Source organism: Mobula hypostoma, chromosome 26 (genome assembly GCF_963921235.1).
Source record: "Mobula hypostoma chromosome 26, sMobHyp1.1, whole genome shotgun sequence".
Taxonomy (NCBI): Eukaryota; Metazoa; Chordata; class Chondrichthyes; order Myliobatiformes; family Myliobatidae; genus Mobula; species Mobula hypostoma.
In genome coordinates, this window is record NC_086122.1 from 34,789,814 (window position 1) to 34,815,458 (window position 25,645).

Genomic DNA, 25,645 nt, shown 5'->3' on the forward strand with positions numbered 1-25,645 from the left:
ACCTCATGCCCGAACCCCGTGCCTTTGCAGCCGGGCTTGGGACTGTCCACGGCGGGTCTCAACTCCGTGGATAGTGCACTGACCAGTCTCGACCCCTATCCCACCCCAGGTGACACCGTCTTTAAACCAAGGTCTTTAACTGCTTAACCATGTATCTAACAATAGTGACTTCAAAAGCACTGATAACACTGACCATAATGCACAACATCAGAGTCAAAGTGTGGAGCCCACACCCAAAAGACCACATATCCACACTCGGAGCACTGGCCATAGGCAGAAATAGGTCTACAAGAAGGGTCAGAGCCGTCTCTATTTCCTGAGGAGACTGAGGTCCTTTAACATCTGCCGGACAATGATGAGGATGTTCTACGAGTCTGTGGTGGCCAGTGCTATCATGTTTGCTGTTGTGTGCTGGGGCAGCAGACTGAGGGTAGCAGACACCAACAAACTCATTCGTAAGGCCAGTGATGTTGTGGGGATGGAACTGGACTCTCTGACGGTGGTGTCTGAAAAGAGGATGCTGTCCAAGTTGCATGCCATCTTGGACAATGTCTCCCATCCACTACATAATGTACTGGTTGGGTGCAGGAGTGCATTCAGCCAGAGACTCATTCCACCGAGATGCAACACTGAGTGTCATAGGAAGTCATTCCTGCCTGTGGCCATCAAACTTTACAACTCCTCCCTTGGAGGGTCAGACACCCTGAGCCAATAGGCTGGTCCTGGACTTATTTCCATCTGGCATAATTTACATATTGTTATTTAATTATTTATGTTTTTATATTGCTATACTTATACTCTATTCTTGGTTGGTGCAGCTGTAACGAAACCCAATTTCCCTCGGGATCAATAAAGTATATCTATCTATCTATCTGTCTAAATGGCCCACATCTATCCTGCTCAATGTTTGTGGAATGTGGATAGAATCAGGATGAGAATCAGTTTTAATACCACTGACATATGTCATGGAATTTGTTGCAGTACAATGCAATACTATCTAAAATAATTAAAAATTTAATTAAGTAGTGCAAAAGAGAGGTAGTGTTCATGGGTATATTGTCCATTCAGAAATGGAGGGAAAAAGCTGTTCCTTAAAATGTTAAGTGTGTGTCTTCTTCTTGCTGGTAGCAATGAAAAGGGGGCATGTCCTGAATTCTGGGGGTCCGTAATGATGGATGCCACCTTTCTGAAGCATCACCTCTGGTTCACGGGCTTTGGGGTCACTATTACTTCTGGTAGATGGTTTGTGATCTGTGCTTCTGTCAAGGGGATTTCTGCATATTCCAGAGAAGAGTGTTGCAGTCGAGGTGGTTAAGGGAGGGTTTGTGGTCATTGTTCTGGAATGGGGATTTGTATCGAGTATTTCCAGGTGAAAGATTTGTGGTCAGCATCTCAGGGGGTGGGTGGTTCGTGTTCGTAGTTTCTGCTGGAGGCAGGTGTGTAATCTGTGCTGCTGGGTTAGGGGTTGCTACCCTTGTTTCTAATGTTTGTGGTCATTGTTTCCAGGTGGGACCTTGTGGTCAGTGCATCTGGAGTGGGGTTTTGTAGTTAGTTTTTCTAATGTGAAGATGTGTATGAGCTGAGGGACTGTGCCCCTTTTTCCATGGGTGGGGATTTGTGAGATGTATTTCCAATGTGAAGTTTTGTGATCAATCTTCTGGGGTGGGATTTGTCCTGAATGTTTCTATTGAGAGATCTATGGTCAAAGTTCATAGTAAATCTATTATCAAATTACAGATATGTCACCGTATACAACCCTAAGATTCATTTTCTTGTGGGCATTCACAGTAAATACAAGAAACACAATAGAATCAACGAAAGTCCACACTAAATAGGACGGATGAAAACCAAAATGCAAAAAAAACCTATAAACTGCGCAAATACATAAATAAACAATAACAATAAGCAATAAATATTGAGAACATGAGATGCTTAGTCCTTAAAAGTGTGCCCCGTTCAGTGGGAACAACTCAGTGATGGATGAGTGAAGTTTTCAATATTTCCAACAGGTGCTTGAAAGTGTTCTCCGTGTTTTGGGCTAGAGTTCTTTGATCTATGCTTCTGGTTGAGGGTTTTATTAGTGTTTAGGTGGTGGGGCTTAGTGGTCAGTATTTCTGGATAGGTTTTGTGGTAGGTCTTTGTCTTGGTGGGGGCGGGTGGTTTTGGTTATTGTTGCTGGGGTGCAGGTTTTTCTTCAGTGTTTATGAGAATCATTAGTTCAAGAAGAGATGTGTGATTGGTTTTGGGGATTATATTCGGTACTCTGATGGATCTGTGTTTCTGACAGTGGTCAGTGTTTTCTTTCGAGTTTAGGTGTGGTGGCTGGCCAGTATTTCTGTTTGGATAGTTTCTAGCTGGTGATTCTGTGATGCATTTGGTGATCGTAGTTGCCAAAAAGGTTTTATGTTGTGTATTTCTATGAGTGGCTTAAAGGCAGTAATTCTTCGATGGGACGTTAGTTCATTTTCTCTTGTGGTGAGGTTGTGATCGGTGTTTCTGCGGGGATTATTTCATGGTCAAAGTCTCTGGTTAGTACTGCTGGGGTTGAGGATTTGTTGTTCAGCGATACCGAGTGGTGATTTGTGATCAAACTTTTGCACAAGTGAACTGTGACCTTGGGGTTGGGAGTTCTGGTCTCTAGTTTTGTCTGAAGGTCTGTGATTTGTATTTTTATGGACTGGAATTGTGGTCAGTGTTACTGGTCGATAGTATATGACAGAGATTATAATCAGAGGGATGAGGTCCTGAAGTGTGAGTTTCGGGAACTAGGCAGAAGGCTGAAGAACAGGACCTCAAGGGTGGCATTCTCAGGATCGCTGCCAGTGCTACGTGACAGTGATGGTAAGAATTGGAGGAAATGGCAGTTGAATGCATGGCTGAGGAGTTGGTGCAGGGGGCAGGGTTTTAGATTTTTGGATCATTGGGATCTCTTCTGGGGAAAGTGGGACCTGTACAGATTGGATTGGTTGCACCTGAACTCGAGGGGGAGCAACATCCTTGCAGGTAGGTTTGCTAGCATGGTTCGGGAGGGTTTAAACTAATTTGCAAGGGGGATGGGACCCGGAGCGATAGAGCAGTGTAAGAAGTGCATGGAGTAAAGCCAGATCTAACGTATAGAGAGGCTTTGAGGAAAGAGAAGCAGAATAAAGGGTGTAAAGACAGTAAGGTAGAAGGGCTGAAGTGTGTGTACTTCAATGCAAGAAGCATCAGGAACAAAGGTGATGAACTGAGAGCTTGGATACATACATGGAATTATGATGTAGTGGCCATTACAGAGACTTGGCTGGCACCAGGGCAGGAATGGATTTTCAATATTCCTGGATTTCAGTACTTTAAAAGGGATAGAGAGGGGGGAGAAAGGGAGGAGGGGTGGCATTACAGGTCAAGGATACTATTACAGCTACAGAAAGGGTGGGTAATGTAGCAGGATCCTCTTTTGAGTCAGTATGGGTGGAAGTCAGGAACAGGAAGCGAGCAGTTACTCTGCTGGGGGTATTCTATAGGCCCCTTGGTAGCAGCAGAGATACAGAGGAGCAGATTGGAAGGCAGATTTTGGAAAGGTGCAAAAATAACAGGGTTGTTATCATGGGTGACTTTAACTTCCCTAATATTGATTGGCTCCTGATTAGTTCCAAGGGTTTGGATGGGGCAGAGTTTGTTAAGTGTGTCCAGGACGGATTCCTGTCACAGTATGTTGACAGGCCATACTACATCTATATTAGGTAACGAACCGGGTCAGGTCACAGATCTCTCAGTGGGTGAGCATCTGGGGGACAGTGACCACCACTCCATGGCCTTTACCATTATCATGGAAAAGGATAGAATCAGAGAGGACAGGAAAATTTTTAATTGGGGAAAGGCAAGTTATGAGGCTATAAGGCTAGAACTTACGGCTGTGAATTGGGATGATGTTTTTGCAGGGAAATGTACTATGGACATGTGGTCAATGTTTAGAGATCTCTTGCGGGATGTTAGGGATAAATTTGTCCCGGTGAAGAAGATAAAGAATGGTAGGGTGAAGGAACCATGGGTGACAAGTGAGGTGGAAAATCTAGTCAGGTGGAAGAAGGCAGCATACATGAGGTTTAGGAAGCAAGGATCAGATGGGTCTATTGAGGGATATAGGGTAGCAAGAAAGGAGCTTAAGAAAGGGCTGAGAAGAGCAAGAAGGGGGCATGAGAAGACCTTGGTGAGTAGGGTAAAGGAAAACCCCAAGGCATTCTTCAATTATGTGAAGAAATAAAGGATGACAGGAGTGAAGGTAGGACCGATTAGAGATAAAGGTGGGAAGATGTGCCTGGAGGCTGTGGAAGTGAGCGAGGTCCTCAATGAATACTTCTCTTCGGTATTCACCAATGAGAGGGAACTTGATGACAGTGAGGACAATATGAGTGAGGTTGATGTTCTGGAGCATGTTGATATTAAGGAAGAGGAGATGTTGGAGTTGTTAAAATACATTAGGACGGATAAGTCTTCGGGGCCTGATGGGATATTCCCCAGGCTGCTCCACGAGGTGAGGGAAGAGATTGCTGAGCTTCTGGTTAGGATCTTTATATCCTTATTGTCCACGGGAATGGTACCAGAGGATTGGAGGGAGACGAATGTTGTCCCCTTGTTCAAAAAAGGTAGTAGGGATAGTCTGAGTAATTATAGACCAGTGAGCCTTGCGTCTGTGGTGGGAAAGCTGTTGGAAAAATTCTAAGGCATTTGTCAAGGTTCCACATTCAGAAAGTCAGAAGGTATGGGATTCAGGGAAGTTTGGCCAGGTAGATTCAGAATTGGCTTGCCTGCAGAAGTCAAAGGGTCGTGGTGGAGGGAGTACATTCGGATTGGAGGGTTGTGACTAGTGGTGTTCCACAAGGATCGGTTCTGGGACCTCTACTTTTTGTGATTTATATTAACGACCTGGATGTGGGGGTAGATGGGTGGCTTGGCAAGTTTGCAGACAACACAAAGGTTGGTGGTGTTGTAGATACGGTAGAGAATTGTCGAAGATTGCAGAGAGACATTGATAGGATGCAGAAGTGGTCTGAGAAATTGCAGATGGCGTTCAACCTGGAGAAGTGTGAGGTGGTACACTTTGGAAGAACAAACTCCAAGGCAGAGTACAAAGTAAATGGCAGGATACTTGGTAGTGTGGAGGAGCAGAGGGATCTGGGGTACATGTCCACAGATCCCTGAAAGTTGCCTCACAGGTAGATAGGGTAGTTAAGAAAGTTTATGGGGTGTTAGCTTTCATAAGTCGAGGGATAGAGTTTAAGAGTCACGAGGTAGTGATACAGCTCTATAAAACTCTGGTTAGGCCACACTTGGAGTACTGTGTCCAGTTCTGGTCACCTCACTGCAAGAAGGATGTGGAAGCATTGGAAATAGTACAGAGGAGATTTACCAGGATGCTGCCTAGTTTAGAGTATGCATTATGATCAGAGATTAAGGGAGCTAGGGCTTTACTCTTTGGAGAGAAGGAGGATGAGAGGAGACATGATAGAGGTATACAAAATATTAAGAGAAATAGATAGAGTTGCTAGCCAGCGCCTCTTCCCCAGGGCACCACTGCTCAATACAAGAGGACATGGCTTTAAGGTAAGGGGTGGGAAGTTCAAGGGGGATATCAGAGGAAGGTTTTTTTGCTCAGAGAGTGGTTGGTGCGTGGAATGCACTGCCTGAGTCAGTGGTGGAGGCCAATACACTGGTGAAATTTAAGAGACTACTAGACAGGTATATGGAGGAATTTAAGGTGGGGGGCTATATGGGAGGCAGGGTTTGAGGGTCGGCACAACATTCTGGGCTGAAGGGCCTATACTCTGCTGTACTATTCTCTGTCTATGTCAACAATTCTTGTTGGGGCAGTTTAAGCTCATGTTTGATCATCTTTAGTGGCAGAGAGTTTCTGGTCAGTGTTTTATGCCGTGGTTTAGTAATCATTGCTTCTAGAATGGGAATTTGTCATCATTGTCATTGGAGGTTTGGATTGGAATACTCAATTGTTCTAGTGAAGGGTTTCCCAACCTTTTTTATGCCATGGACCAATACCGTTAAGCAGGGGGTCCACAGACCCCTGATCTAATGAGTGGTTTGTGATAGTTTTTTTTATGGTGGCGTCTGTCGCCATCTTGGTTGGTAGCACGTGTGGTTAGAAGTAGTTTCTTGGTCACTAGGTATGCTGGTGAGAGGTTTGTTGTGAGATGTGAGGTCAGTGGGGTGGGGCTTCTTTTGGTCTTTTGGCACTTAGTGTTTCTGTACTAGATTTGTGGTCAGCTTCTCTGCTGGGGGTTGAAGTTGGTGATTCTTGCAGGAGGAGCTTTGGCAGGAGGTAGATGATCCGGTCACTGTTAGTTTCTGGGATTTATGGTTAGTGTTTCCGGTGGGTGGTAGTTGTAATCAAGTTTATGGTGGGGACTGTAGCGGATGATGCTTGGGTGGATGAGGCGTAAGAGGGTGATGGTGGCATTTCCTTGTTTCTGGCGGTGAGCTTGGTAGTGATTAGCAGCATGGTACTGTAGTAGTTAGCGTGAACGCTTTACAGCACCAGGATTCCTGCCAGTGTCTGTACGGAGTGTGTACGTTCTCCCGGTGACCACCTGGGCTCTCTCCAACTGCTCTGGTTTTCTCTCACGTTCCCAGACGTATGGCTTAGGGTGAGTGATTTGTGGTCATGCTATGTTGAAAAGCATGGCGACTCTTGCGAGCTGCCCCCCCCACCTCCCAAACACATCTTCAGATTGTGTTGGTTGTTGATGCAAATTAAACATCTCGCACAATGCTGGAGGAACTCAGCAGGTTAGGCAGCGTTTATGGAAAAGAGTAAACAGCTGATGTTTGGCCGAGACACTTCTTCTGGACTGAAGATGGGTCTCAGCCTGAAACATCTCACTGTAATTTCTGATGTTTTAACATAGCTGAGAAAATAAAACTGACCTTTATTTAATCTAATCTGTGCTTCACACATGGCTGTTTCAACTTGATCCTACCTGCCTTTTCATCCAACACTTCTTACTTCACCATCTCCACTTGCTCCAGGCCAATCCCACCACCTGTCAAACATTCTTGGCTCTGTTCTTCCCCCCTCCCCGCCAAGGTTGGTGTTGTGCCAACCTTTTAAACTATTCTAAGATAGATCTAACCATCCCTCCCCAACATCACAGTCAGAATCAGGTTTAATATCACTGGCATATCTCATGAAATGTGTTAATTTTGTAGCAGCATTACAAAGCAATATATAATACTGTCACGGGGAAAAAAAATCCATGTCCCTACCTGTAGCACGTGGCCAAGTGGCTAGGGCGTTGGACTATTGATCTGAAGGTCGTGGGTTTGAGACTCGGCCGAGGCGGCATTTGTGTCTTTGAGCAAGGCACTTAACCACACAATGCTCCAGTCTATCCAGCTGAGAATGGGTACTGGCAAAAATGCTGGGGGTTAACCTTGTGATAGACCGGCGTCCTATCTGCGGGGGGTGGGGGCGTGTCATACTCTCAGTCGCTTCACGTCACGGGAACCGGCATAAGCACTGGCCTGACGGACTAAAAGTGACAGACTTTAATCTTTAATTTAATGTCCCTGTCTACGAATCTCTTAAATGTCTTGCTGATTTTTGTGGGGCTACGATCTTTGGAACCTGCTGGTTTTCTCAGTTAACATTTCCACCTACTCCAGTGCAATGCTCCTCAATCTCCACGCTTACTCCTCCTCACTCTCCAGCCACCCGAATCCCCATGTTGTTTGGCACATTGCCTCGCAGCTTATAGGAGGTGTGACAGTTCCCTTGCATCATCTCTCTCCTTACCAACCTGGTGATCTCAGGAGCTCTTTTACTGAGGCTGAAGAACATCTCACATTCCACTTCATTAGCTTACAACTCAGTTCTATAAACATTCCATTAGATATTGGAGCAGAATTAGGCCATTCAGCCCATTGTGTCTGCTCCACCATTTGATCATAGCTGATCAATTTCCCTCTCAACCCCATTCTCCTACCTTCTCCCCCGTAACCTTTCACGCCCTGACTTGTCAAAAATCTACCAACCTTTGCTTTAAATACACCCAATGACTTGGCCTCCTGTGGCAATGAATTCCACGGATTCACCACCCATTGTCAAAAGAAATTCCTCCTATTTCATATTCCAGTGTCAGGTGACTCATCTGCACATCTAGTTTTCTTCTTTTGTTAATTCCTCCCTTCCTCCACCTGGTTCAGTCTCTCTGTCTGCTTCCGCACCACCTACCAGTCAGAATACCAACCGACGATATACATACTGTTAGTTACGAGCAAACTTTCCTCTTCCCTCTCAGTCCGGACACAGAGTTTTATCCAGAAATGTTGCGTTTGTCTCCACTGATGCCACATCACCCCCTGAATTCTTTCAGTGATGTGTTCCTGTGGTCAGGATTATTGAGAGGAGGGGAGGTTGTGATTTGAACTTCTGGCAGATCTTGTGGTCAGCATTTCTGCATTGGTGGCCTGTCTCGGTCAGATTGTTAGATGGGGGTTATGCTTCTGTGCTTTTTGTGGCGATGTCGACATTGATTCCTGCTGGGGATGGGTTTATGATTATTGTTAACAGCAGTGGCTTTGGGGTGTGAGTTGTGATTGTACTCAGTCATTGGTGATGAAGCTTAGTGGTCAATACTTCTTCTGGGTTTTGTGGCTAATGACGTTTGAGATGATTTGATTGCTGTCTTTGTTCAAGAGGCCATCGAGCTGATCATGGTCATTGTTTATGGCCATGGGGTTTGTAGCCCGTATTTCTGGAGTTGAGTTGGGTTGTTCGTGCTGGGTATTGTGGTGAGTGATTCTTCTGGGCACCACGGTAGCGCAGCAGCCAATACGGCATATTCCATAAATTGCTAGACTAATAACCATAACTAATCAATGAAAGACTGCCCAACTAGGGCATTCAACAGAGTGCAGAAGACAACAACATGTGAAAATGCAAAAAGAAGAACTAATAATAAATCATTAAGCAATAAATATCAAGGACATGAGATGAACAGGTCTTCCTTGAAAGTGAATCCATTGGTTGTGGGATCAGTTTAATGATGGGACAAGTGAAGTTGAGTGAAGTTCTCCCTTTTGGTTCAAGAGCCTGATGGTTGAGGGGTAATAGCTGTTCCTGACCCTTGTGTGTGAGTCCTGAGGCTCTTGTACCTTCTTCCTGACAGCAGCAAGATGACAGCATGTCCTGGCTCTTAATTGCGTTTGTCAGGAGTTACTGGGTGGAAGGGTCTGTTCTACACTGTATCTCTAACAAATGAATAAATTATGGAACTCTTGGCTTGTTCATCTGGTGTGAGAGCTTTTGGTCAGTACTTCAGTCAGTTATTTTCCAGTCAATGTCCTTGGATGAAGGCTCTGCAAACAGTGTTGGGGGTCTTGTGTTTAATGTTTCCAGGGTGAGAGATGGGATAGATTATGGTTACTATGGTGTTGTGTTTGGTATTTGTAGCAGGAGGTTATTCTAAGTTTTCTTTTACTTGTACGGTATTTGGATGGTCACTATTTTTGTTGTGATGTGATTACTGGACGCTTGTGATAGTGGTGTTGTGGTCAGTGTTTCCAAAGTGTGATTTAGACCATAAGCTATAAGAGCAGAAGTAGGCCATTTGACCCATTGAGTCTGCTCTGCCATTCAATCATGGGTCGATCCAATTCTTCCAGTCATCCCCACTCCCCTGCCTTCTCCCATACCTTTAGATGCCCTGGCTAATCAGGAACCTATCTATCTCTGCCTTAAATACACCCAATGACTTGGCCTCCACAGCCACTTGTGGCAACTAATTCCACAGATTTACCACCCCCTGACTAAAGTAATTTCTCCGCATCTCTGTTCTAAATGGACATCCTTCAATCCTAACTCTTGTCCTAGACTCCCCTACCATGGGAAATAACTTTGTATATCTAATCTGTTCAGGTTTGTGTGTCTGAAGAATGTTGAGGTCAATTTCTGGTAGGGTTGTGTTCAATAATTGCAGGGGTTGTTGTGGTCAATGTTCCTCATTTGTTTATGGCCAATGTGTCTCAGATAAGTTGTTGTCTGTGTTAAATTGGGTGTGGTCATTGTTTTCTGATTGCAGATTTCTGGACTGTTTCTTCTGGGGAGACGATGGGTATGCGTTGCATTGACTGCAGTCAGTGTGGACTTTGTGATCAATGTCTGCAAAAGTTTGGTAAGATTGCTTATGGAGTGGAAAGTTGTGGTCAGGCTTCTGAGGGTTCTAGGGGGTATTATGATCAGTAGTTCTGTGGCATTGTGGTCAGTGTGAGTGAAATGTGTGTACTGGTGGAATGGTGGTGTCTGTGTGGTGTGGTGAACAGTGTTTCCAGGGTATAGGATTTGTTTTAGCTGGGAATTGTATGTGCCTTTCTCCCATGGGATTTTGTTGAATACCACTGGTGTGCAGTTTATGGTTTGAGTTATCTTTCTTGGGGGGGGGGGTTTGTAGTAACCTTTAGTCAGAGATTGGAGGGTTGTCATAAGTGTGTCTGTAAGTGGTTGTGGTCTTTGTTTCGGTTGGCGAGTTCTGGTCTGTACTCATCGAGGGCACTTTGTTTGGATGCTGCCAGTGGTTATTGTACAGGACATTACTGCGTTTGAGGACGTTGGGGGAAGTGGTTAGTGTTCTGGTGGTAGTTGTCCATATGTCTGAAAGGGAATCATGCTCTACTCTTCAGAGATGGTTATGGTCAATGTTTCTGAGGACAATGGACCTGTGGTCGGTGCTCCAGGTGGTGGGTGTTGTGGCTGTTGTTGATATTCCTGGCTTTGGGTATGAATGTTGCACATGATCATATGTGGACTTTGTTTGAACAGGAACTGGTGGTCAGTGTTTCAGTGGATGGGGGGGTGTTATGGTCAATGTTTTGGTGGGTGGGGGTGTGGTGGTCAGTGTTTCAGTGGGTGGAGGTATGGTGGTCAGTGTTTCGGTGGGTGGGGGTGTGGTGGTCAGTGTTCTGGTGGGGGGGTGTTATGGTCAGTGTTTCGGTGGGTGGGGGTGTGGTGGTCAGTGTTTCAGTGGGTGGAGGTGTGGTGGTCAGTGTTCAGGTGGGGGGGTTGTCGTGGTCAGTGTTTCGGTGGGTGGGGGTGTAGTGGTCAGTGTTCTGGTGGGGGGGTTGTTGTGGTCAGTGTTTCGGTGGGTGGGGGTGTGGTGGTCAGTGTTTCGGTGGGTGAGGGTTGTCGGGGTCAGTGTGTCGGCGGATGGGGGGTTATCGTGGTCAGTGATTCGGTGGGTGAGGGTGTGGTGGTCAGTGTTTCGGTAGTGGGGGGTGTCGTGGTCAGTGTTGCGGTGGGTGGGGGTGTGGTGGTCAGTGTTCTGGTGGGGGTGTGGTGGTCAGTGTTTCAGTGGGTGAGGGTGTGGTGGTCAGTGTTTCGGTGGGTGAGGGTGTGGTGGTCAGTGTTTCGATGGGTGAGGGTGTGTGGTCAGTGTTTCGGTGGGTGGGGGTGTTGTGGTCAGTGTTTCGGTGGGTGAGGGTGTGGTGGTCAGTGTTTCGGTGGGTGAGGGTGTGATGGTCAGTGTTTCGGTGGGTGGGGGTGTGGTGGTCAGTGTTCTGGTGGGGGTGTGGTGGTCAGTATTTCAGTGGGTGAGGGTGTGGTGGTCAGTGTTTCGGTGGGTGGGGGTGTGGTGGTCAGTGTTTCGATGGGTGGGGGTGTGGTGGTCAGTGTTTCAGTGGGTGAGGGTGTGGTGGTCAGTGTTTCGGTGGGTGGGGGTGTGGTGGTCAGTGTTTCGGTGGGTGAGGGTGTGGTGGTCAGTGTTTCGGTGGGTGGGGGTGTGGTGGTCAGTGTTTCGGTGGGTGAGGGTGTGGTGGTCAGTGTTTCGGTGGGTGAGGGTGTGTGGTCAGTGTTTCGGTGGGTGGGGGTGTTGTGGTCAGTGTTTCGGTGGGTGAGGGTGTGGTGGTCAGTGTTTCGGTGGGTGAGGGTGTGATGGTCAGTGTTTCGGTGGGTGGGGGTGTCGTGGTCAATGTTTCGGTAGTGGGGGGTGTCGTGGTCAGTGTTGCGGTGGGTGGGGGTGTGGTGGTCAGTGTTCTGGTGGGGGTGTGGTGGTCAGTGTTTCAGTGGGTGAGGGTGTGGTGGTCAGTGTTTCGGTGGGTGAGGGTGTGGTGGTCAGTGTTTCGATGGGTGAGGGTGTGTGGTCAGTGTTTCGGTGGGTGGGGGTGTTGTGGTCAGTGTTTCGGTGGGTGAGGGTGTGGTGGTCAGTGTTTCGGTGGGTGAGGGTGTGATGGTCAGTGTTTCGGTGGGTGGGGGTGTGGTGGTCAGTGTTCTGGTGGGGGTGTGGTGGTCAGTGTTTCAGTGGGTGAGGGTGTGGTGGTCAGTGTTTCGGTGGGTGGGGGTGTGGTGGTCAGTGTTTCGATGGGTGGGGGTGTGGTGGTCAGTGTTTCAGTGGGTGAGGGTGTGGTGGTCAGTGTTTCGGTGGGTGGGGGTGTGGTGGTCAGTGTTTCGGTGGGTGAGGGTGTGGTGGTCAGTGTTTCGGTGGGTGAGGGTGTGTGGTCAGTGTTTCGGTGGGTGGGGGTGTTGTGGTCAGTGTTTCGGTGGGTGGGGGTGTGGTGGTCAGTGTTTCGGTGGGTGAGGGTGTGATGGTCAGTGTTTCGGTGGGTGGGGGTGTGGTGGTCAGTGTTCTGGTGGGGGTGTGGTGGTCAGTATTTCAGTGGGTGAGGGTGTGGTGGTCAGTGTTTCGGTGGGTGGGGGTGTGGTGGTCAGTGTTTCAGTGGGTGAGGGTGTGTGGTCAGTGCTTCGGTGGGTGGGGGTGTTGTGGTCAGTGTTTCGGTGGGTGGGGGTGTGGTGGTCAGTGTTTCGGTGGGTGAGGGTGTGATGGTCAGTGTTTCGGTGGGGGGGTGTGGTGGTCAGTGTTTCGGTGGGTGGGGGTGTGGTGGTCAGTGTTTGGGTGAGGGTGTGGTGGTCAGTGTTTCAGTGGGTGGGGGTGTGGTGGTCAGTGTTTCGGTGGGTGGGGGTGTGGTGGTCAGTGTTCTGGTGGGGGTGTGGTGGTCAGTATTTCAGTGGGTGAGGGTGTGGTGGTCAGTGTTTCGGTGGGTGGGGGTGTGGTGGTCAGTGTTTCAGTGGGTGAGGGTGTGTGGTCAGTGCTTCGGTGGGTGGGGGTGTTGTGGTTAGTGTTTCGGTGGGTGGGGGTGTGGTGGTCAGTGTTTCGGTGGGTGAGGGTGTGATGGTCAGTGTTTCGGTGGGGGGGTGTGGTGGTCAGTGTTTCGGTGGGTGGGGGTGTGGTGGTCAGTGTTTGGGTGAGGGTGTGGTGGTCAGTGTTTCAGTGGGTGGGGGTGTGGTGGTCAGTGTTTCGATGGGTGGGGGTGTGGTGGTCAGTGTTCTGGTGGGGGTGCGGTAGTCAGTGTTTCGGTGGGTGGGGGTGTTGTGGTCAGTGTTTCGGTGGGTGAGGGTGTGATGGTCAGTGTTTCGGTGGGTGGGGGTGTTGTGGTCAGTGTTTCGGTGGGTGAGGGTGTGATGGTCAGTGTTTCGGTGGGTGGGGGTGTTGTGGTCAGTGTTTCGGTGGGTGGGGGTGTTGTGGTCAGCTCTCCGGCTGCCCATGGTCTGTTTGTTATTAAGCAGCTGTGAATACGCTGCTTGTTTGCTGCTTGCCGCAGCCTGTGTACAGTGGGTCTCAGTGTCCGTCCAGTAACCGCACAACCCGAATTCCTGCCATTGTCCAACCCTCCGACCCACAGGAAATGAACGAGCCGATAAGATTTGACCTGCAGAGATCGGTCTTTGGTCGGAACCTTTAAATATCCCGCGCCCTCGGGCTCCTGGGGATGAGGCAACACGAACAATCGATGTGGGGAGAGGGACGCGGATCGATTGCGATCGTGGATTGTCATTATTTCGATCGTTTTGTGCATTGATTTGAAAACAAATCAATTTTTATAATGAGAGATATTAAATCCCGTTTCCATTGGTTGAGTTCGTCAGATAGGGTAGGGACAGAGCCTGGATAATCTGACAACACTCTTAAATTGACCGACCTCAGGGCCCTTCGCGGATCAGTGCCCAGGAGGAATTTTGTAATCAAGAAAGAAAAACTCATGTTTTTATTTTAGAGATATATTAAAACTATTTATTTTATTCAGAGGATCGAATTCATCAGCGAAATATCTCGGCGCCAATGGACCAGTTTAACTTCTAATTTTAAACTCACTTAACCTGCTCTGACTCCCGCTCGGTGATATTAACATTACAATATCTCCAGAGTCACTAGGGGTCAGAATGCAATCTGTAGTTATTTAAATACACATCATTTATTTTAAAATGTTTCTCTTTTTTCTTTTGAAAATGCTTCCTCTGACGATTTGTTCCGGGATATATTTATTTTTAAATATGTTATACACACGAGATATTCAACCCTTTTACACATTTCACTAAGTGACCCCGAGTTGAGACACGAGTTTAAGGCCCTGAGTTCATAGTCCGAAACTGGGCAGGGTGCTCACAGAAACCCCACTGTCCAGTAAACGCCACCCGCTTGTGTCCCCCAAACAGCATTAAGCCGTCTTAAAAGCATTGTGGACAGGGAAACTATAACTAATTCCATCAAAAGATCCCTCCCCCAAAAGGAAACTGACAATTTAGATTGTAACACCACAGAGGAAAAGATTTTTGAAACTATCCCTCTCTAACCTTCGCAATTCCTTTCACCGGATCTTTAAAGTAATGAAGTCATTGTCTCTCTGAAGTTGGATCACGATTTTACAATTCTACCTAATCTTTTTTCCCCCTCTCTCTCAAGAGACCTTTATTTCCATTGTTAAGGTAAGTAAACTGTTACACAGCCTTCTCAACACCACCACCACCACCACCCCCATCATCCCGCACCCGCACCTCCCCAGCGCGCGCGCACACACACTTCCACGCGCATTTCCGAACAAAAACTGCCACGCGCGTTTGCACACACTGAGCCATGCGTTCGCTAACACACACACACACGCTCTCGCGTTTGAAAGGCATTTAGACACGTGCAACGGGCCGGCCATGTGCGGGCAGATGTGCGATTTAAATTTGGCGCCCTGGTGGGCCGAGTGGCCCGTTTCTGCACTGTGCTATCTTCCTTGGCGCTCTCGGTTACACAAACTCTCTGCACACGCAACACCACACGGCCATACAAAGACTTCCAGGTCATGCGAATTGCACTGACTGACAAACAACATTTCTACGTTTTGTAGGTCTCCCTCCCCCCCCCACCCGCGGATTTTAATTTTGTCCATGATGCATTTGAAGTAGATCTGGAATTTCAGAGTCTGAGGCATTATTTCGGCGCTTGGGAGGTCCTAAAAAGTAAAAGGAATGTGCCGCGAAGGGGTCATAATTGCAAATGACCTAGGCCTGAGCAAACCATTCAGTTCACCACCTTGCAAGCGTAGGTTCTCGGCCCGAAACGTCGACTGTTTATTCCTTTGCATAGATTTGCCTGGCCTGCTGAGTTCCTCCAGCATTTTTGTGTGATTTGCTTTGAAAATCTCCCTGCCCGCCCACCCTTCAGCTTCATGTGTTTTTCATGACGGGCTGTTTCTGGCAGCCGGCGGCTGACAAGTTCATTAGTTGGAGTTGGAGCCGGAGCGGCCGTCCGAGCTGGACGCGCCGCCATCTTGAAAGAGACGAAACTCTGGGTTAGGCTGGGGTTGGCGTGTGGGTTATCGGCGGAGATCTGGTCTCAAGGCATTGTCAACAACAGCTATGCTAAACCTTTCTCTGTCTCCCCACCCCCATCCATTCAATGTTAGTTCAAGATCTTAATATCATCAAAGCACCGAGTTAACTTAGGGGACAGTGATCAATGGGCAATGATACTCAGTGTATCCACGATTCACAGATTATCAGTGAAAAGTTCAATCGATGATGTTTGCTGGGGTGTGTTTGTGTGATGTGAGAGCGGAGTGTGTGTTTTATCTGGGTGTTGTATGGGCCATGTACACTACCTCATAATTTCCCCGCTCCTCTTGCACTTATTTAATTTAAGATCTTACTGTAATTTACAGTTTTTATTTCTACGGACTGCACTGCACTACTGTCGCAGAACAAATTTCGCAGCAAATGTCGGCGATATCAAACCCGATTTTGATTTTTTAAAATATATATGTATGCATATGAGAGTGCATGTGACTTAGTGCGTCTGTTTTGTGCGCGTGTAACAATGTGATCGTGGCAATAGGAATAACTTGTGTCCCTGAGAATTTGTGTGTGTGGCTGTGAGTTTTGTTTATGCCAGTTGTCTGTGACTCGGGTGTTTTGAGTACAAGTGTGCACGCGTGTTGTTGTCTGTGAGGGGGAATGTGTGTGCGCCTGTAACCCGAGACAGGCGAGGTAATTTTCCCTGGTTATATCTAACCCGTGAGCTGGTTGTGTAGCGGGGTTAAATGACCGATTAGTGAAGGCTCCGCGGATTTTCCCCCAAGCTTTTTACAACTTCTCGCAGTTTAGAATATCAAGAACTTTGCTGTTGGCCTCTGGAGAAAACTAAACAGAAGTAGTCTTAAGATTAGTTACAATGCAACCCCCGATTCTCTGTAAACATGTTCGGTGCGAGTTCCGAATATATCAACGGTACATTTTATATTTACTGCTTGAGAACATGGATGGATCGAAGTGGGTGATTTGTGATCGATCCGGGGAAGGTTTTAATTTGGAATTCTTTGCACATGGAATGGAGTCAAAAAGGCACAAGGTGGACTGAGCAACGGGGGTGGTGGTGGGGGGGGGAGACTGGTTACCTGCAAGTGACTGATTTCTGTGTGAAACTTCCCAAAGGCGGGAGGGGGTGTATCTACAATTCGCCTTTTCCTCGAATCTGGTCAGCTGCCAGCCACTTCCAAACGGGACACACCGGAGTTATCCCGGGATTAACACCGTTGCCAAAATGGCCGAAGGTTTATTTTTTTTTGGGAGGGGGTGGTCATTTTGTTGCCCTCTTTCGAATGGTTGCCTTTATGGATGTGTGTGTGTGTGTGTGTGTGTGTGTGTGTGTGTGTGTGTGTGTGTGTGTGGTGAGGGGGAGGGAGCTCGGACTCACTGCCCATTGTTTATCGGTTCCTATTCTTCAGCCTCACGCACCGCCCACCTTCATTGAAAAGGACCATGTTTTGTAAAGCGCCCATCCAGCTCATCTCCTTTCCTTTCGCTTTAAGCAGCTCCTGGGACCTGCCGCAAGTTCCACGTTTTGTCTTGCTGATGGTTTACAACTGAAAACGGGAGATCTGTTGGAGAGAGCAGGCGAGCGGTTGGGTTGGGGGGGGGGGGAGAGCTAGGAAAAAGTGAGGGAGGCAGGAGGGATTAAGAAATCAGCCCATTTGCAAGGAGCGGAGGTGGTGGCCCCGGCACCGGAATGGGATCCGTTTCTAACCAGCAGTTTGGAGGTTCTGTATTGATTTTCAAAAAACAACCTTTATAATTTGTTCAAATGCTTGTAAATGGGTCTGTGTGTGTGAGATTGTGCCGCCGTGTGCGTTAAGGTGTTCGAGTGAAGAATTGTGGCTGTGAACGATCGTGTATATGTGTGTGTGTGTGTGTATGTATGTATATCAGAAGATTAGGTTTTTATCCTTTATTTCGCGTTCTCTTGCAGGTTCCGGGCGAGGCGGTGACCAGGAGCTCGGCGACTCTCCCAAAGCGGCGGTCTCATTCGGGACTGGTCAGTGTAAATGGTTCAACGTTCGGATGGGATTTGGCTTCCTTTCCATGACCGGCCGGGACGGAACCCCACTGGAATCTCCCATCGATGTCTTTGTCCACCAGGTACATCTAATAGCAGATCTTTAGATTCGCGCCTACTCACTTTGAGCAGTCTGTTGTGGTTGATGAACTCTCTGAATCTTATTCCGTCGTCTCCTAATTCCCGGTTTCCACAGATTTGGTTTCACTGTACCTGATCTTTCTTTTTGCCTGATTATGTTGTATCTTCTCTGCCTGTACCTGCCCTCCTTGTACCTGTTCTGCTTGTATCTGATCTCTAACCACCTGGCCTCGCTGTATCTGGTATATTTGGACTCGTTCTTAAAAAAATATATATGTATTTCCTGGTGTTATCGGGAGATCGGAGTAAATAAAACAAGGCTGGGTAAATTTTAATTAATGAGCGATGGTTTTGGAATTACCATGGCTTGGGTCGTGGGTAGAGGAAGAACCTAATTGTCGGAGTTGTTCGCGTTATTTAGCAGGATAACTTGGACACACGTTGGTTTAATGGGAAGAATGTAGCTCCTCTCATGATAGGGTTTGCGAGTGGGAGCAATTCAGGTTTTTTTTCCAGATCATTGCTACGTTTTTTATCAGGGGGTTAATTCAGAATTAAATCAGCGACACAGGCTGGGAATGTCCCCAAATCGATATCAGTTTCCTTTTCTAGGAATTTGAGCGTCGCATCTAATAGAGTACATTGAAAGAGTTTCTGTGTAAGCTCTTTCTCTCCCTCTCTCTCTCCCCCCCCCACTCTTTCCTTCTCTCTCTCCCGCTCTCTCACTCTCGTTCTCTTTCTTGCTCTCTCTCTCTCTCTCTCTCTGTCGCGCGCTCTCTGATTCTTCCCCGGAGCCTGTTTTCCAGCTGTTTGACCCTTGTTCCGCTGGAGGTTCGGGAGGAGATCGGGGGATGCTCGGTGTGTTTGCTGCTTGTGGGGTTTTTTTTATATATGTATGAGAAGGAGAGGTAGGAGTCCCAAACTCGAGGCAGGGATCGCACAGATTGATGGGGGTCTAGTGGGAAGTATTAAAAGAAACTTTTCGGTTCTTCCGCTGGTGTTAATAGCGCAGTGACGTCACAGCTCAATTCATAAAAATCTCCTGACTCTGTAAAGCGAGATTCCAGAAATAAGTCAACTGGAATAAAGTGAATGATTACTTGTTAAGAAATTCTCAGTTTACTTGTTTTCCGCCTTTAAACACTGGGTTTGGAACGCTTTGAAAAATGGACCTTTTCTTGTGCTGATGCCATCGTGAATGTTTCATTGACGCACTCCCGTGTTAGTTCCTGCAAAAAGGAAGCAATATTTTGTAATTCGATTGATAACCAGAAACCCCACTTCGTTAAGTCAGTTGGGGAAAAAAAAGCGTTCCAATGAGATTTTTATAAATTTGCAATTTTTAATCTACTTTGATGGTAACAATCACCATTTAAGAGTTGGTCTTTTTGTTATACATTGTCGGTGCAATTTTTTCACGTTGGTTCCGGTTGGGGTTGTAGGTGGAGATGTTTAGTGGAAGGTTCAGCGCTGATGACTTGGTAAGTTATTGCAAGGGGGCGGGGGGCGATGCCAGGAAACGCATTTAGACAAAGGATCACGGAAGTTTCGAACTCTACCAAAGCAATTGCTCGTGCTGAGGAAGGAACCGAAACTTCCAAAACTGAGACCTAATGCTCTTGAACCCATGGGGACAACTTCACTCACCCCATCACTGAACTGTTTCCACAACCTATGGACTCACTTTCAAGGACTCTTCATCTCATGTTCTCGATATTTATTGCTTATTTATTTATTACTGTTGTTTCATTTTTTTTCTTTTTGTATTTGCAACAGTTTGTCTTTTGCACAATGGTTGTTTGTCTTGTTGGCTGCCGTCATTCACTGATTCCATGGTGTTTCTTGCATGTACTGTGAATGCCCGCAAGGAAACTAAATCTCAGGGTTGTATATGGTGATATATGGTATAATAAATTTACTTTGAACTTTGCAGAGTTTGGTTTAATGTTTTACAAAAAGATGTACAATTCTGAAACCAGTAGCAAGACTGTGCAGTGATTAGGAAGGCATGACAAGAGCACTTGCTCCAGATGAGGAGTTGAAACTGAGTTTTATAGAGAATGCATGACATTCATGTTTGAGGTTGGAGGGGGGCTGAGAGCATATATATTTTTAAAAAAGCAGAAATACTTTAAACATCAGTTCAGCCTGTACCTGTGAAAAGAGACCAAATGTGCATTAGGACGACATTTTAAGCATGTTCCCCGTGATGTCAGAAGCCCCCAAAGCATCACATTGACCACCACAGTAGGGAGGGTCACCAGATTTAATACTGTGAGATCTTTGATATGCAACTGGGAGGGCAAACAGGAATTATCTTTTTTAAAAAAAAGGCATTGTCCAACACTGAAAGGTTTTCAAGACACAAATGATTCTGCAGATGCTGGAAATCTTAAGCAATGTACAAAATGCTGGAGGAACTGAGCAGGTCAGGCAGAGTCCTTGGAGGGAAATAACAGCTGATGTTTCAGTCTGAGACCTTCATAAGTATTGACGAAGTCTTGGTCTGAAATGTTGACTCTTTTTTTTTCCCCTTCATAGATGCTGCCTGACTGACCTCCTGAGTCCCTCCAGCATTCTGTGTGTTTTTACTGAAAGACCTGCATTTATTTGGTATCCTCAAGATGTCCCAGAGGACTTCCCAGCTAATGTGGTACTATTCTGAGTGTTGACACTTTTCTAATCTGTGTTAATGCTGTCCGAATGTCAGCCTGGAACATTTGAAGTTTTTGAAGGAGGAACTGAATTGAGCTGACCATCGGACTGGTTATGGGAGAACTCTTGGGGACAACTGACACTGTGCAATCAAACTGAATAGATTTTCTTTCATCTGCCAAAGGATGGCTTTCAATTATTGTAAAGACTCTTGCTGGCACTTTGTTGAAGAGATTGTACAGCAAGTTGCTGTTTGCTCTTGACTTTTGCGGTTTGTTATGAATGTTGCGTATGCAAGCTGAAGTTGTTTCATATTTGTCCTTGAGAAGATAATGGCAGGACCTCTGCTGTAATTGGGGTGGCAAAGTAGAAATGTGGGCTGTTGCTCTTACAGAGAGGAAGCAATGATATTTTGTTGAGTAGGATGTTTACATCTTGGAAGAGAACTTGCAGATGACGATATTTATATATTTAGAGACACAGCACAGAATGGGCCCTTCTAGCCCTTTGAGCCACACTGTCCAGCAACCAACAAAAACTCCAATTTAACCCTAACTCAATCACAGGACAGTTTACAATGACCAATTAACCTATCCAGTGGGTCTTTGGATTGTGGGAGGAAACCAGAGCACCTGGAGAAAACTCACACATTCCACAGGGAGGACACCGGGATTGAACTCCCAATGCCTCGAGCTGTAATAGCATCACGCTAACCACTGCGCTACCATGGTGTCCCAGTTCCATGTGGTTGTGGATGTGTTGGGTTTGGCTTGTGATGTGAGTGGCTTCCCTTGAAGCTACAAACCCAGACTGTGACGAATGCTCTCCCGTTTTACTTGGATGGAGCAGCCCTCAGGAATCATTACTCTATTTAGGAGTTTTGACACCATTCGGGATAAAGCCATCTACCTGATCAATGTTCCATCTACCAGTTTAAGTATCCTCTCTTTCCTTCGGTAGCATACTGGAGTTACAGAATATACTCGAGCAGTGGTTCTTAACCATGGGCATGTCTCTAGGTTCCAGGGGATCCGTGAGCTTGGATGGGAAATAATTTGCATCTTTCTTTTCATGAACCTCTAACTGAAATACAGTATTTTCTTCAATTATGAATGTAGGCAACAAACTACAGTAGTATTAGAAGCACCTGATTCCACTTTCAACAACATGTCTTAGCGAGTCAGGATCGTCAACGCTTGTAAACACCAAAACAAAAAACCTAAATCGTTTAAATGTCCAACATGATGTGCATTGACTTATCAAAGACTACCCCACAGTTTGACGTTCTTATTCAAGCTAAGCAACAACAGTTTCACACTGATTGCTTTAAAAAAAAATTTAATTTTAACTTGCCTATACTTTAAATGTGTAGTCTTGTTATTTAATGCATTAATAAAGAAGCACATATCACATATTTTGATAAGTATATTTCAATATAGTTGGTTTATTTTGTAATCCTATGTATTTTATTTTATATATTTAAATATATTATTCGGAGAAGGGTCCATGGGCTTCACCAGACTGCCAAAGGAGTCCATGGCATAAAAATAGGCTGGGTATCCCTGCTCCAGAGGATGTGCTAGCCTCACTATCAGAGTTGAAGTTAGGACCTCAATGAACTGTGTATTTCCAACACAGGAATGTTGTCTCAGTGACTACAAAACCATAAGACATATAAACAGAATTAGGCCACTTGGCCCTCGAGTCTGCTCTGCCATTCCATCGTGGCTGAACTGTTAACCCTCTCAACCCCATTCTCCTGCCGTCTCCATGACACCCTTATTAATCAAGAACCTATCACGCTCAGCTTTAAATATTTGCAATAACTTGGCCTCCACAACCGTTTGTGGCAATAAATCAGAATTGGGTTTAATATCATCAGCCTACGTCGTGCAACTTGTTGTCTTTGTGGCAGCAGTGCATTGCAAAACATGATAATAGAAAGAAAACCTGCAAATTACAGTAAATATAAACATATATATATATATAAAATAGTTAAATAAGTAGTGCAAAAATAGAAATAAAAAAGTAGTAAGGTAGTGTTCATGGGTTCGATATCCATTCAGAAGTCTCATGGTGGAGGGAAAGAAGTTGTTCCTAAATTGTCGAGAGTGTGCCTTCGGGCTCCTGTAGCTCCTTCCTGATGGTAGCAATGAGAACGAGGCGTGACTGGGTGATGGGGGTACTTAATGATGGATGCCACCTTTTTGAGGCATCACTCCTTGAAGATGTCCTGGATACTACGGGGGCTAGTGCCCATGATGGAGCTGGATAAGTTTATAACTCGCAGCTTATTTTGATCCTGTGCCGTAGCCCCCCCACCCCCCTCCCATACCAGACGGTGATGCAGCCAGTTAGAATGCTCACCACACTACGTACCAAATCTCAAAAACTCCTAATGAAATATAGCTGCTGTCATGCCTTCTTGTTCCACAATTTCTGTGCGTTGTCCCTCCAATAAGGATGCCAAATCCTAGGGATCCCCAGCATTTCCAAGAATTGAGAACTCTCTGAAAAATCATTAGAATGTTTTCATCATTTTCTGTGAATACTTCGGTTTCTTAGCTTCTAAGAAAGTTGGAGGTGTGTGTGGGCAAGAGGAGGCAGAGCAGAATGGGTGCAATGAAAGCAGAGTAAACGTGTTTTATATGTTCGTGCAACAAACTTTTCAGGAATATGTTGCCCTGGATTTGGCAATTTTACACATTAACATCAAAAGGTGATCAGGGGAATTCAAGCAATTACAAACAGCTTTTCTACAAAAGTCATCATCTTGTTAACAGCATGGTCTTGTTCACTGCTAAACATACCATTTGGTGTCAGTTTCATTGCAAATGTTTCTCCCAGGAAGGCCCCAAATGGTTTATTTATTGTTCCAAATGCTCTGGTCTATAACATCAAACGGCAACACTAACATGCCAGCTCCCATTTGTTTAGCTTTGAAGATGTTTGCTAAAGTTGGATCTGCCCTGAGTGTTTCCCCTTGTCAATCTTGTTCCATTCTTCTGTCCTATCTTCTCCCACCGCCCCTCCACCGACTCTTGCTGCAGAAGAATACAGAGCCAAGGGCCTGTTTTTGTATCGGGGGGGTCCAAAAGTGTTTTTAATACCTTCTAAAATTTGCCTGTTACAACATAACAGCAGCTATATTTTCATTAGGAGTTTGAGGGGATTTGGTATGTCACCAAAAACACTCACAATTTTGTACAGATGTACCATAGAGAGCATTCTAACTGGCTGCGTCAGTGTTTGGTATGGGGGGGGGGGGGCGGTGTCCCCGGAACAGGATCGAAATAAGCTGCAGAGAATTGTAAACTCAGCCAGCTCCATCATGGGCACCAGCCTCCATAGTATCCGGGACATCTTCATGGAGCAGTGCCTCAGAAAGTTGGCTTCCGTCATTAAGGATCCCCATCACCCAAGTCATGCCTTGTTCTCATTGCTACCATCAGGAAGGAGGTACAGGATCCTGAAGGCGCACACTCGTGCATACACACTCACACACACACTCACACTCACACTCTCTCAGGAACAGCTTCTTCCCCTCTGCCATCCAATTTCTTAATGGACATTGAACCCAAGAGCACTACCCCGCCACTTCTTTATTTCTCTTTTCAGCACTACTCATTTACTAAGTGTAACTCAGAGTTTATTTTCTTAGATTATTGCACTGTACTGCTGCCGGAAAGGCGACACAAATTTCATGACATGTGCCAAACCTGATTCTGGTCCTTAATGTAATCTCTGTTGTTTAATATCAAATGTGACAGCCAATCAGTGTACAGCAAGCTGCCAGATACAGCCATGAATATGCACAGATGACTTAGTTAACGGTGTTGTGAAATATATGCCAGGATATCGTGGGTGAGGGGATCCACTACGCAAAAATTGCTGGAGGATCTCAGCAGGTCAAGCAGCATCTATGGGGGGGAGTATACAGTTGACTCTTCAGGCCGAGACCCGTCATCGTGAGCCTAGTGTTGTACTCAAATAGAGACCACTTAGCCTGTTACAAGTGGTTTAGAGAGCACATGGAGCTTTGATTTTAATGTCACATCCGAATGACGGCTCTTCTGACATTGCAGCTTGTTTTTTAGTATTGGCCAACTAGCACTGCATCAGAACTGACTCTTCCATGGAACAATTCCCTTAGTGCTTGCCCTTTAATGCTGAAACCCTCAGCAGAAATCTCTTATTTTATCAGAACGTCAGGCAGGCTCTACTCCTGCTGAGGGAAAAAGCTACCGAGCAATATGCGTAGTTGTGTATCTTTTCATTCATTTTGAAGCGTCGCTTTGTTAAATTTAATTTAAGGCTGAGAAATTGAGGAATATCGTTAGCAAATTCTGGAGTTCAGGGGAGGATCTGTGGATGGAGTCTTTTAAATCAAACATTTAACAATAATTTGTTTTTCAATAGTTTAGCATTCAAAAGAAAATTATAGATGTTAGGAGCAGAAGTGAACCACAAGGTTCTGCCATTCAATAAGATCATGGTTACAATCACATAACTCCCTGTTCAACGTTCCATCCAATTTTGTTTCCAGCTGCGGACCAATCAAATTTTACACAGCCTGTAAACTGCGTGGCACTTTAAGTGTTAACATTAGAATTGTATAAAAGAAAACTCCAGCTGCGCAGCAACGATGGCTATGTGCGCGGGAGGATTTCAGTTACTGCGAGGCAGCGCACCCGCGCTGCTTAGAGGGACCAGTGCTTGTGTTCCTGTTTACCTCAGTATGTTAATTCGATAAACGGGCCATGTGCTTTGATATAGAGATATTTAGTGAGAGACATGTAGAAATTGAAAGCACAGCTGCCAATAGGCCTAGAGAGGATCTAGAATCAATAAAGGGGGCTCCCAACCTTTTTAATGTCATTATGCAAGGGGTCCATGCACCCCAGGTTGGGAATCCTTGATCTAGATCTAGGAGAGCTGTAACACTGGAGATCCCGGCAAGTGGAAACGATGATCTATAAAAGGATTTAAATATAAGGAAGTGAATTGTAACATGGGGGTAGTGCCAAGCTGCTGCATGACATGTACATGAGTACAAATGAAATGTGTGGACTGTGATACGAGTGCCAGGTTTTTAGCTCAGATCAGGTTGGTAACGGACAGGAGGTCAAAGCAGTGGGATAATTGAATTTAGAGGTAACAAAGGCAAGGGTGAAGGTTTCTAAAGCAGGGAAAGGACAAATGATCATCCATGTATTGGTAGCGTAATGGTTAGCACAATGCTTTTCCGTACCAGCAGCCCAGGTTCAATTCCC

At 46.0% G+C, this 25,645-nt stretch overlaps 1 protein-coding gene across 1 annotated transcript in view; it reads left to right on the forward strand.

Annotated features, from left to right (window-relative positions):
• The window catches only part of LOC134338079 (protein lin-28 homolog A-like), a 102,400-nt gene that overhangs the window by 4,837 nt on the left and 71,918 nt on the right, over positions 1-25,645 (forward strand). The window contains exons 2-3 of the mRNA XM_063033615.1: positions 13,582-13,708; positions 17,550-17,719. Coding sequence (XP_062889685.1) covers positions 13,582-13,708; positions 17,550-17,719 — 297 coding nt within the window. The remainder of the gene's footprint in view (positions 1-13,581; positions 13,709-17,549; positions 17,720-25,645) is intronic.